We start from the raw sequence: 14,420 nt of genomic DNA, 5'->3' as shown, positions 1-14,420 counted from the left end.
AGTTGCACCGGGTGTAGATGATGTGATGAGTAATTTGAATGTTAATGAATGTGAAATGACTATGTATGTTTGATAAATTATTTGAATGGGATACTTGACTCCCTGTATGGCAAATTGTGCATGTGGTAAAGTGTATGTATGAATAATAACAATTATGAGCATGACAAATCATATGTGTGACAAATTGTTGAGTGACAAATCGTTGAGCATATATATATATATATATATATATTGAATTCATAATATGAAAGAGTCAACGTGACATATATCATATACACACAAATCGACAAATTGTTTCATATGCACTGCGTATATATTGAGATTAGTACCACATGCATGCAAATCAAGAGTCCGTGTTTATTATATTCCATATTTGCATGCAAATGAATTATTTATGATTAATGTGTCATGAATGAGTGAGTGTGTGATGGTGATGTATGAATTATTTGATAATGACAAATATTTTTTAATGTCATGTTATTGTATTAATAATGTATACATTGTGTTTGATTATTTATCTTTTATTTCATGCAATGAGCTAGAGTGAGAAGTTTTCTCACTCCCCTTTGTTTTCATGTCTTGACTATATGTATGTTATTGCAAGTAATGATCATCAGGATCTTGATGATGAGGCTTAATTCTTGTCTTGAAAGTGCTCTGATAAGATACATGACATTAGGGTTTAGATTAGGGATGTTTTTGCTTAATTTCTAGTACAAGATGTATGTTTAGTGTTATATTTTCGTATTAGTATGGAGTTTTGTTTAAGTGCTTGTAATGTGAGACTCTATCTCATGTTAGAGATTTCACTTTGATTATTTATGCAAGCCATTTGAAGATTTTTATATCCTTATAACGAAGTATTAAATTTATCTACATATGCGAGGTAGAGGGTTTTATATAAAACATAATTATTTATACTATATTGTTATTGGGTCTGAGTCTAAATGTGAGACCCAAAGTATATTCTAGTTACTCATGGAGAAAAGATAAACACTAGAAGAAGGGTTGAATAATGTGTATCAAAACTTGCACTTTTTGTCATAGTGAAGTAGTAATTCTAGTAAGATGAAATACAAAGAGTAGTTAGATGGAACATTGAATATTTTTATATTGGTTCATTTCAACCACTAAGACTATATCAGTTCTCAATCTAACCAGATTGAATTTCACTATCTTTAAACAAAGATACAAATATTCTTTCAACAAGCCACTTTTGACTCAACCCTAAATATTTTTTGACTTGCCTCTTCATGCAACTACCCAAGAATTCTTTTAACAACAAGTCTCTCCAAGCTTAATAACCAAATATTCTTTTACAAGTCTCTTCAGTTTTAACCTTATAATAATGATCATGAAGGTTACACAAGTGTTGTGTTCGTTTCACTTAGACGTTATACAATCAATACAAATCAATGAATGTTTACAAGAAAGAATAGATTTACAAAGAGTATGTTTTCTATACAAAGATGTATCTATATGTCTGTTCTCTTTATTATGTATATTCTATCTTTATTGAGCTTTCAATCTTCTTATACAATACTTCAAAGAAGATGATTGTTGTAACACTTTGAGTCCAGCTCATAAGCTTGTTTTGTTTATCTTCATTGTCTTTCCTTGTAATAATAAATAACCGTTGGCTTATTTAATGCAAGCATTAAATATATTTCACCAAATGATATCTCTTATCTGATCAAAGAGGCTACTTATCATCTTTTCATACCAAATGGAGCTTGCATAAGCAATGGTAGTGCATTCCAGTAACAACAATGACTTTATCTGCTTCTTTATGTGATTTTAGGGATCTTTGTCCTTGGTCTTGATGAAAAATATAATCTTGTTCTCTTTAATAAATTTGTGAGCTTCAAGATAATCTTTTAATTTGATTTGTCAAGGAATAAAACATTCAAAAAGCTTTTATTGTTAATCTCAATAAATAATAAACATTTAATATATATATATATATATATATATATATATATATATATATATATATATATATATATATAAGATAGACTGTATGTTTTGTCTAATTTATAATGTCTTGCAAACAATTTACATCTTATGATAAATATTTTTAAAGATATTTTTCAAAGACATTTTTTAAGACATTTTTTCTTTATAAAAATATTTTATTTGTTAGCATTAAAACTCTAAGTTCAATGATCCAAATTTATCTTTTGATTTAACATTACCTCTGCTCTTTTAAGATAAGTAATCTTATCATGCTTTTGGTGTATATATTTAAACCGTCTTTGATGGGGATTCAATAAGTCCTCAACCTAACCCTACTATTATACTAGTTTTATTGGTTTATGTAAAATAATCTAAAAAACCATTTATTATGTGATTGAGGGAGTAAAAAATATCATAAATACAAGTCATACTTATTTTACTCTCCATCCCACAATTACTGTAATTTTAACATTTGAAAAATGTCTCAAAATAAATAATATTCTTACTTTTCAATGTACTAATATTAATTAACTTTTTTCCTCTAATTTATTCCTTCATAAATTATTCAATCATCACAATTAAAACTAATAGATTTATTGAGAGAATAAACTATTTTAGTAAAATTCTATCAAAATATGATATATTTATTATTATCATTACATATTTGTAAAAACTTTAAACTTCAATAAACTTTAAATTACGATTAGTATGAGATGGAGAAAATATTTGTTATTGGCTTAAAAATTATATATTTGGTGAATTTTGCTATTAAATTAAGAGACTCGTTAAATAAATCACAATAGTCATAATTTCTTAATTCGAACATGATACTATAATGGTAATTTTGATGGATAAAAAATTCATTAAATAATATAAACAAAATTTATAATTTTCATTAACTCTTAACATTCATTAATCTTAATTAATGTTAAAAAAGTATTAATTGGTGGTTGTTGGAGTGAGAGATTGGTAGAAAAACAGAGGAATCACTTATTGTTTTTTGTTTCCATGTTTGATGTAAATGAAGGTTCGAGAAGGCGGGTTTAAGCGCACATCAGAAACAGACAGAGGCAGTAGAAAATGCAAATGAAAACCAGTGGGCGTTTCGTTTGGTTCGTTGAATAATCGGTCCGAAAACGACAATCAAAATTAAAAAACGCTGAGCTCCCATTTTCTTTCACGCTCTTTCGCTTTCAGCTCTCCGATTACATAAACGTTGCAACACTCTCCTCATTGTACCAGAGATGAGAAGACCTTTCGCTATGGTTTCCCTTCGTTTCCTTTCGCTCTTCCTCTGTCTCCTCTCTTTTCAGATCTTCGTTTCTTCGATTCGATTGCCCGGTTTGGACCAGGAATCCAAAGCCACGTAATAATAATGCACACTTTTTTTTTCCCTCTCTCTGTCGGTGAATGGTCAATGCCGTTGAAAATTGACCTCTTCTTCATTTTCAATTGGTTTTTTTCAGGCATGGATCGGTGCTTAGGTTGAAGAGAGGAGTGTCTTCAGTGAAGTTTGATCCCACGCGGGTCACTCAGCTCTCGTGGAGTCCCAGGTTTGCCCTTTTCCTCGGTTAGACAAATGCTTTTTTAAATTTTTTTAAATTTTGTGAATTATGGTTGCAGGGCTTTTCTATACAAGGGGTTTTTATCTGAGAAAGAATGCGATCATTTGATAAATCTGGTTAGGTTTTTTTTAAAATTTTTTTTATAATGTTTGTTGTTTATGATTGGTATTAGCATTGGGTTTAAGGAGAAATTATGGGATGGTCCAAGATTACCACGCCTCTATGGTCTCTGTAATCCTACAGGACACATAGCTGAGCTTTCATTTTAAAAGAAAGAGGTAATAAAACTTGGTTACGTGTCATGTCTAGATTGAAATTGAATGAGTTTTTCTTTTCTTTTCTTTTTAATGTTTGATGTTTATGATTGATATTAGCATTGGATTTAGGGAGAAATTATTGTATAGTTGAGGACCATCAAGGGTCTATGGTCTCAATTTCCATGTAACAAGTAGCTGAATGAATTTAGGACCACCAAGAGTTAATAAAACTTGGGTACGCGTCATATGTAAATTGAATGCGTTTTTTTTTTCTTTTTCTTTTTGATGTTTGATGTTTATGATTGATATTAGCATCGGGTTTAAGGACCACCAAGGGTCTATGTTCTTAATTTTAATGCGACAAGTTGCTGAGGTTTCAATTTACAAAAAAGAGTTAATAAAACCCTAGTTGTGTAGATTACAGAAACCATGTGGTGGTCTCAGACCGTACAGTAATTTTATGAGTTTAAGTTAGATCTTTTATGGAGGTGTGAGTTGTATTGTGTTCCATTCCATGCCTGAATGTTTGTGATGTTAGGCAAAGGATAAGCTGGAGAAGTCTATGGTGGCAGACAATGAGTCTGGTAAAAGTATAATGAGTGAAGTCAGAACAAGTTCTGGGATGTTCCTCAACAAGGCACAGGTATGATGAATCAAAGATGATTTATTTTATGTTTATGTGAAAACCTTTAAGTTCTTCACGTGATTCTGATTAATTATGTAGCATATAGAGAAGTATAGTTGGCAATGTTTTTATTTTCAATTTTTGGCTTGTTCTTTTATTGGAACACCTGGTTCTTGTTATCTTCCCCATATAGGTATGTTTGTCGATTATTCTTGGTGATGAGAAATGTATAACAAATTAGTCTGGAGTTTCAATGATTTTGTGAGTTTTATTAATCCTGGGAAAATAAGTAGAGATAGATGAGTGATTTGAGTAAGTTGAATGAAACTGTATGCAAAATGTGGATTGATTTATAATTAGCAATAAAGTGAAGATGTGCCAAATAAAATATTAGTAGGTAAATAAGGAGATGATCATATGTTTTTCCTTCTTGTGCCACATATTCTGAACTGAAGCGGTCAAAGAATCCTTGAATTCAGGATAGTTCTTCTCTTATTTGCTTTGTACTTTTTGGAGAGAAGAAGGGTAACTGGGTAGGATGTACAGGAACAGGGTACCATCAACCTTGTTTAATTTTCTTTACAGAGACTTAGAATCCAAGAAGATACAACATTAGTCTCAAGGACCTCCCTTCAGCCAATTGAAGCTGAAGCAGCTCGTCCTTTGATCCAGGGGCCTGTTTCACTCTCTCTCTCTTGCTCTTGCTATAGAATGATGAGTGAATTCCATTTGTATGCTAGAATTAGAATTGGTCACTTTGTTGACTTTTCCTTTATCCTTGCTTCAATTGTTATAGTTATTGAATACATGTATTCCTCAACTTATTAATTCTTTCATTTACTACAAAATGTTATGTTCATCCAAGAATGAAACAAAATACACAATTATTTATCTGACACCATTGGCTGTGAGGTGTTCACTGCCTTAGCTGGTGGTGCTTGTAGGTCTTGATTCTTGACGCTTTGAATAATCAATCTCAGATGAAAGTATTGGACTCAATGGTATAAGTATAATATAATGTCTGGACCCATGATGAGAGCCCATCCCAAATGACAGCATTGAACCTCTGTCTTGTTTTTTTTTTTTTTTTCCTCTCTCCAAATATTGAAAAGAACTTGTAAAGTTAATCATGTGTTTAATAATCTGTTTCATGTACTTGCACATCCACCTGACTTATGTGAAGTTACTTCTTTATGAAAATGAGGTGGTGAATGCTCTCCATGTATGTTTTGGCTTGTTATAGATTATTATGATTCATTTCATAGTTGTTTCAATCAGTCGGAAGTAAACTATTCTTTACTTTCATCTGTAGCACAATCTTTTGATTTCTGGTGACATATTCAAAAATCAATAAAGTACATATAGTCTGCACACCTTTTGTGCTTGAAATATTTTACCTGTAAGTTTATTTGATAAGGCCTAGGATTTTTTATTTTTATTTTTTCAATTTGGTACTTTGATTTGAAACATAGTTTTTTTTACCTGTAATCTAATTATTATTTTAGCTATTTTTCATTTTATTCTAATTGATAAGATATTCCATGTATTTCCTATGCTCCTTATATAATGATCTTCAATATTCCAATTATCTTTTGATACCTTGAAAGTTCATGATTGATTTATTATGCACTACTATCAATATTCCAATTACTAGATTGGACTTTGCTATATTTAACTTATCAAATACACTGGACTAAGTAGTTTAAGACTCATAAATGTGTAGAATGATGACTCTTGGACAAATAAATATTTATTTCTTCATAATTATTTTTCTGTATCATTATCTCATCACCTGTTTAGTAAAAAGTTTCTTTTATGCATTGGGGAACTGCTATTCTACCCAACCTTCACTATACAAAATTTTATTAAAAAATTATAAGGGTGGCTTTAAGCAATTAAAACCCGCTTCTATCCAACAGTTAGTGAGAATCATTGCTGTTGTGCCAAGGAGTGAATCTTGCATTCAAATGTGTGCATGTATGGAGGGAAGACACTGTCAGTACTACAGTGCACTGCTAGCTAAAGGTTAATGGTTTACTTTGTCCGGGCACAAAATAGAAAAGAATAAATAATTCTTTCTCATGTCCAAATATTCATTTTGAAGTTACTGAGCACAAATCATGAGATTCAGATTCAGAGGGAACAGTGATTTTAAAAAAGACTACCAAGAAAATTGTAGAGAGGCACAGAGCCCATGAGTTGTTTTAAAGGAAAAAAAAAATAGGTCAAGGCTTGAGATGGCTCATATATTTTTAAACTTAGCATTTATATCCATGATGCCTATATGAATAATGAATCTAATGGTCATCAGTAATACCTCTCCTCTCATAATCATCTACTCCTCTGGCTGTTGGGAAAATTAGGCAAAATTTCTTAGAAATGTTTTTGACACTGTAACCATGCTTTCATGAGCTGAAATTTTATTATTAGAAATGTGCTTTTAATTATTGATATCCTCTTTCTTCTATTTTTAATCTTTAAGGATGAAATAGTTACTGATATTGAAGCCCGAATTTCTGCATGGACATTCCTTCCTGTAGGTTAGTAGACAAAATAATTCTTTGATCCATTTCAGTTTTTTGCTTTTCTTCGCTTCAATTTAAATGTGTCTGAATTGCATCAGAGAATGGTGAGTCGATGCAAGTGTTGCACTATGAGAATGGTGAGAAGTATGAACCACATTTTGATTACTTCCATGACAAAGCTAATCAAGTTTTGGGTGGCCATCGTGTTGCCACTGTATTGATGTATTTATCTAATGTTGAGAAGGGCGGGGAAACAATTTTTCCCAACTCTGAGGTAAAGATTTTCTCATGGCTTTGATTCTCTGATGTTTCCTTCTAATAAAGACACCTAACTCCCTCTCCTCAATAAAAAAGAAAAAATGAAATCATTATTAATTTGTTTGCCTTTTCAGGCAAAGTTGTTGCAGCCAAAAGATGAGAGTTGGTCTGAATGTGCTCACAACGGATATGCAGGTATAACTATTTCTGAATGCTTTTACAGACTATTAGTAGTTTTTGATATATTGAATTGAGGTTATTGTTTATTTTGAACTATTAGTGTGTCTCCACGTTTAAAAACCACGTTAACGCAGAAATAAGAAATTTTTACTTCTTATTTTCACGTTTTTAACGTGAATTAAGTGTGGCGGACGTGAAACCAAACACGACATATATCAAAGAAACATACCTTCTAGTTTCTAGTGCATAATATTTTACAGTGCGCATAATTTTGCCTTCTAGGTAAGAGGATGTTACAAAACATCTGCAGATGCTCATGACATCAATATTTGTACTAAGCCAAGCCCTGTCTTCTTAGATTTTGACAGATTGTATAAATTCTGACATTACGCATAGATAGTCTTAGTCACAATCACAATTTTCTTTCGTGTCTCACTTATAGTAGCTTTTATCTCTCTATCCTGTCTCTCTCTCCCCTATCTTTTATTTTCCATCTTGTCTCTCTCTTGCCTTTCTCCTCTCTCTCTCTCTCTTATTTATTCTCTTTCCCTTTTTTCCTCTCTCTTCTTTCTTCTCTCTATAATTTTTATCTCTTCTCTCTCTCTCTCTCCTTTCTCTCCGTCTCTCTCATATCTTTCTCTCCTCTTTCTTTTTCTCTCTCCATCTATCCCTCTTTCTTCTCTCTCTCTCTCTCCTTTCTCCCTTTCTCTCCGTCTCTCTCATATCTTTCTCTCCTCTTTCTTTTTCTCTCTCCATCTATCCCTCTTTCTTTTCTCTTCTCTCCTCTTTCTTCTCTTTCTTCTCTCTCTTTTTTCTCATACCTCTCTCTCCTCTCTTTTAATGTTGATATAAAAATATCAATTTTTTTTAACTATTGAATATTTAAATTTATTTTTAAATAATGTCTAATATTAATTTTTTAATTTATTAAATATTTTAAAATTGGTTAATATTTATTTTTATGAAGTTTAATCTTAAAATTTCAATATGAATATATATATACATATTTATATATATATCCAATATCCATTTGTAGAATCAATTTTGCTTATAGTGGAAATTAAATTGCCCTATCCAAGCTAAGTATTTAAAATTTAATAAATTTGAATTAATTTATCCAAACAAAGAATTTAATGAATGGTAGAAATTGAAATAAAGATAATTTAAATTCCAAAAATTTCAAATTCTCTGGATTTCAAATACAAGCCCATTTGTTGAACACCCCATGACTTCTACAATGTTTCTTTGTTTATGAATATGGAGGAAGGCTCACTATCAGTGAGCTTCTCTTGATGCTTGGAGGATAAATACAAGAAGTAGAGTGGGCAAAAATGGTAGAAATGTGTCTCTCGATTCCCAGAATTGAGAGTCCAAGCCACAGGGCCAAAATTTGTCCCAAAAGTATCATCACTCCCTCTCTATAATTGACTTCTCTCTAGCTCTACCCTTTGTCACTCTTCCAAGTTCCAAGTCATCAACTAACTCCCCTGCTCCTCTTCCTACATGTCCCCTTTTTCTTCCTATTATATACTTTCCCCGTATCCTAGGCCCATGACTCATTTGATTTAACAATGTGCCCATTTGGTCACTTTGGTCCCCATCACTAACCCACTCAAGTGCATGAAGTTGTGAAGAGAGATTGGGATGTAATAATAAAGTGGTTCCATTTATTTATAGAGTTTCCATTACGTTAGATAATTATAAGCCTGCAAAAATGAAAGAACTGGAGAACAGATTCCTAGAACATTTTTAGGATTTTCTCCTTTTCTTGCTTCTTAATTCTACCATGTTTCCTGATTCACTTCTTCATTTAATAGGGGGTATTTGAACATTGAAGTAACTTATTTAGAATTTAGAATCTATACGGGCTTATGATATATTTTTAGCTTATTTGAATATAAGCTTTATCAACACTTGCTCTCTCGAGTTTCATGATAAAAATTTATTGAATAACCGTTTTAATCAAGTTGTTTTACCCAAACACCTTCTGTGGGCCTTGGGCTTTTACTTGTGACAGTAGTACATTAGTACATGACTTGGTTATTAGTTTAAATAGGAACATTGGATCAGTTGTTCTAGTACATCACATTAATATATCTTATTTATTCATACTTCTTTCCTTTTTCTCTACCTGAACCCTATAATTTCAACATATATAAAATCTTATTTGTGTCCCCTTTCTCAGTTAAAATTGAGTTAGGTGGGCCAAATGAATATTTTACCAATTATTGTAATTTTCTTCTTTTTCCTTAGCTGCTTAATTTGGTATTTACTAAATTGGTTGAAACCATATTGGTTATATAGGTTTTTTTTGTTGAGACATCTTTCTCCTGCCAAAATTTTTGTAATGTGATTGTTAATATTGATCTTATAAGTTACAATGCACTAAGCATTCATTGATTTTTCTGGTACTAAATGAAGCAAATCAATCTTTTCCTTGATGTTTCACAGTTACCATTGTTTTAATCTCTTGCATACTTGTGTAATCTAACCACCCATTTTCCTTTCTTATTTTATGGCAGAGGATTTAAGTTCTAACCTTATCTGTTTCTGTGATTTCAGTAAAACCTCAGAAGGGTGATGCATTGTTGTTCTTCAGTCTTCATCTGGATGCAACTACGGATACTAAGAGCTTGCATGGAAGCTGCCCAGTCATTGAGGGTGAGAAGTGGTCTGCGACTAAGTGGATTCACGTGAGTGACTTTGAAAAACCAGTCAGGCAAGTGGGTAGTGGAGGCTGTGTTGATGAGAATGATAATTGCCCTAGGTGGGCTAAAATAGGTGAATGTGAGAAGAATCCACTTTATATGGTTGGTGGTGATGGAGTCAGAGGAAACTGTATGAAAAGTTGCAATGTCTGCTCTTCTTAGGAAGTCTATACCTTTCTTTGCTCTCAAATGCATGTAGAGTTATAATACATTGACAAATATATTGTATATAACATTCATTTTTGTTGAACTTCAACATGGAACTATGCCAATACATTTCTTAGCTGTTTTTGATACTGTTTTCTAAAAGCACAAGGATTTTAACCATATTCCAATGACCATCATGAACTGGATGTACATCAGGTAAGTGAAGTGGTGTTGCCTCGCTCTTAAAGATTGTATTGGTTGCTATCATTTTTCATAAGGTTGGATAAACTTATCTAAGAGCACTCTTAGGAAAATTAAAATAATTTTTTCCGTTATTGAGTTTTTAATAAGATTTTGGAGAAGTCGATAGAAAAGAACATTTACAAAATAGTTTATACTTATGTTAGTTTTATTCTTTTTATTTTGTATTTTTATCAGTGTTTTTGAAGAATGTTACCCGAACACGCACATAGTTACTGTTGCTCTCATTTTTGTTTTTTACACTTTGTGCCAAGATTTTAGAAAACGGTTCGTGACCGTGATTCTGGCTGCAAGGTCAAGGATTTTAGGATCACTGTCCGATTTTTTTGCAACATCAAGAAGCGAGATAAAACTATAACTGATTTAAAACCCTTTTGTACTTCTCTTATTCTTGGGTTATTCTTATTGTGATTTTGAACGGATTTTCAGCTTGGTAAGGATGCATCATTAAATACAAATGAATTATGAATGAACAGTATAAGAAATATACTAATTCTTGTGTCAAGTTGAATGAGGTTACAATTTTTTAATATTAAATTTTAATGAAAATGGGATCGTTAAATTAAGTCTTAACTGCATATGATATACAGTCGTTGAAAGCTTACATCGTTGTATTCCATCTAAAGGGATTGTTGTTAATTGTTATGTTTAAAATCTGTTGCCCTCCAAATGCGCTGATGATCCTGTGCGGGACCAATCTCTTATTCCAGAAAGTGATGTGATGTAAGAAAAAATTGTTTGTATGATTAAATGGTGATGGTATTAACTCTTGCCAATGCATACATGCTAAACAAAGACTAGGAAAAAAGATCTAACATAAAGAGGATAAAATTGATTTTTCAATCAAAATCAAGTTTGAAACTCGTGTAATTAACAAGTTTGAAACTCATGTAATTAACTTTTCTTATCCCTTTAACTCTGCCATAATTTAACACTAAAAGAATTGACCGTTGAGCCGTATGAATCAAGAAACTTACCATTATAAGCGAAAGCATTTAGGTAGGTAAATAAATAAGAGTTAAATACCCATACATTCTTAGTATAAAATTATTTTGCACTGACAATCAATTATATTTTTTAATAGTGTCATGTCATTTTCTTATTTAATCAAATAAAAATAAAATAAAATAATTTAAAAAATATAATTGGTTGTCAACGTAAAAAAACTTTTAGTTAACAGTGTATGAATGATTAACTCAATAAATAAATATGTGGTCAATGATAAATGGTATTTGACATTATTTGACAGGGACGGAGTTAGCCTTAGATGGGAGGGGGAAATGGCCAATCATAAAAAATAGACACTATAATAAATATATACACATTAAATGAATAATAAACCTCTTTCAAATAAAGATTTAAAGAAAAATGGTAAAATATTAGAAAAAATTATGAAGATCCTTCTGTGCTTTTAAATATAATTTAATAATGAAAATACATGTTTGAGGAGAATTTGTATATACCAAATATAAAATATCTTTACACTTATATCAAATTAGATTTAATCATTTTATCATTGTCATTCTATCTATTAGTAGAGTTAAAACATTTCGTGTTTTTATATTTTATATATTAAAAATGTTTCAAAATTAATTTTTGATAAATTAACTGGTATTACATTTGGTTCTCAAACCTCACAGTCCTAGGTTCGATTCTTGTGTTTATAAGAATAATTAATTTTTAATATTATTTTTTATTATTTAAATATTAAAAGATAAAATTATCTAAAAAAAACCTTTTTTTTAATAAAAAAGTCCATTGGTATTTAATAAGGATTTTATGTCACTTAAAAACAATTCAGTGATATTCAATCTGGATTTTCAAGATTTTTTAAAAAGTCCATTAAAATCCATTAGTATTCATTTGAGATTTTTTACAACTTAAAAACAATCTATTGGTATTAAAAAATATAAGAATTTTAAAGGATTGTTGTGTGAGAGAGATTTTGAAGGACTTTCTAGTGTTATCTATAAATATCAAATTCATAAAATAATCTCATCCAAACCCATCGGATTTTGAAGGATTGTTTGAAGTGACTTTTCAAGTGTTTCAAGAATTTTCAAGTGAGTTTTTCATCTTTTTTTCTTCTTCTATGCTCCTGTCTTCTCCATTTTTTCTCTGTTAATAATACTGCACTATTGTTCATTGCTCATATATAATATTATAGTACTGTTTTCATTCCATTCCCCTATTTTATGAAACTCCGATATGTAAATGATAGTGTCATTGACTTGCTCTATTTTTCTGTTTGTTCTCTTTAATTGACTTGCTTTATTTTATTCTATGTAGTTGAATTTTTTCCTTTATATAACACAAAAAAGTGCTTGAAATTTCAACTTTTAAGTGATAATTTTTTTTATAACACACGTCAAGAAAAGGATAAGGTGAAAGATGAAATTGATATCATAATCTATAATATTTTTTTTACTATGAATTTTTCTTTTTATTTTTATATTGTGAAATTATGATTTTTTTATATTTTAAAAAAAATTAACACAAGACATTGCAATATCTAATATTATATATATTGCATATGTAATTAGGTAAATATTTTTTGGTGGATTGTGAATTTCCTAATCAACGCCAATTTTTAGCTCCATTTCGAGGTATAAGATATCATCTACAAGATTTTACAGGTCAGGGTAATGAACCTGAAAATGAAAAAGAATTATTCAATTTTCGTCATGCGTCTTTAAGGAATGTGATCAAGAGAATATTTGGTATTTTTAAGTCAAGGTTCACAACTTTTAAGTCAGTACCTCCATTTTTATTTAAGACACAAGTAGAACTTGTGTTAGTATGTGCAACACTACATAACTTTCTACATAAAGAATGTCGTTCTGATGAATTTCCAATTGAACTAGTGAATGAACCTTCATCTTCAACGTTACCGGTTAATGAAAATCATACTTTTGAGCCTATTATTCAAATCCAGGAGTAAGAGCGAGAAAACGCTAATGCTTGGAGGACTAGTATAAATATGAATATGTGGGTGAATGTTATTTAAGAAGATAGGATATTATGGAGAATTATTATTATTATTATTATTATTATTATTATTATTTATCTAGACATTGTTATTTTTTATTATTTTTGTCTTTGAATCTTTTTAAATTTGAATGTATGATTTTTTTTTTGAAATCTTATCAAATGTTAAAAATCCACGAAAATTCTACAAAATCCCATAGAATCCATTAAAATCCTAATTTAAAAGTCTTGCAGAATCCATTAAAATCCTAATTTTAAGCCTTGTAGAATCCTGCAAAATCTTAAAAGTCATGAAAATCCTGCAAAGTCTTTTAAAATTCGCAAGATTTTTTTTAACTAAAAAAGTCCTTTAAAATCCTAATCTAATACACCTCCCTAAGTACCTCTATATTTTATTTAATAAAAGTTTTTAAAACTTATCAATATTTATTAGATTATCTGATGTTGCATTTGGTCATTAAACTTCAAGATACTGAATATGAATTTATTTATAAGAATGATTAATTTTTAATATTATTTTTTATTATTTAAAAATTTAAGGGTAAAATCGTCTAAAAAAAAATATCTACACCAAATTAAGTTATAGCTTTTATATATGTTATGGATTATAGATTAATATGAAGTGATAACCAGGTAAATCGTTATAAACTGTGCAAAATATTTCAAATCGATAATATGTATAAATTAAACTCAATTAATATGGAAGTACTATGACCTATGCTCTGGTCTTTATACAATATAGTAACAGACAATTAATAGTTGGTTTGATGCAAGCACCACTGTAAATTGCACAGTACAATTTCCACTCCTTAAGCTTTCCTCTGCCAAAAGGAGAAATAAAGTAAGAAAATGATGACAGATACTATAATTCATTATTAATAAATTACTGATAAAATGCTTACATAGGCTCAATCAGTTTGAATCTATCTTGTGACAAGGGTCTATGTGAA

General features: G+C 30.2%; 1 protein-coding gene across 1 annotated transcript; it reads left to right on the top strand.

The window, feature by feature from the left end:
• The first annotated feature begins 2,971 nt into the window (after window positions 1-2,971).
• Window positions 2,972-10,370, top strand: LOC109815764 (putative prolyl 4-hydroxylase 7). The gene is made up of 8 exons (XM_020380559.3): window positions 2,972-3,322; window positions 3,423-3,509; window positions 3,580-3,637; window positions 4,317-4,421; window positions 6,886-6,943; window positions 7,027-7,202; window positions 7,321-7,381; window positions 9,929-10,370. Exons 1-8 carry the CDS (start codon window positions 3,201-3,203, stop codon window positions 10,234-10,236), a joined length of 975 nt encoding a protein of 324 aa, XP_020236148.1. The 5' UTR covers window positions 2,972-3,200; the 3' UTR covers window positions 10,237-10,370.
• Window positions 10,371-14,420: the final 4,050 nt, after the last annotated feature.

Source organism: Cajanus cajan, chromosome 2 (genome assembly GCF_000230855.2).
Source record: "Cajanus cajan strain Asha chromosome 2, NIPB_CcT2T_4, whole genome shotgun sequence".
NCBI classification, from domain to species: domain Eukaryota; kingdom Viridiplantae; phylum Streptophyta; class Magnoliopsida; order Fabales; family Fabaceae; genus Cajanus; species Cajanus cajan.
The sequence above is the reverse complement of the archived record's forward strand: the minus strand, read 5'-3'. Positions and strand labels throughout refer to the sequence as shown.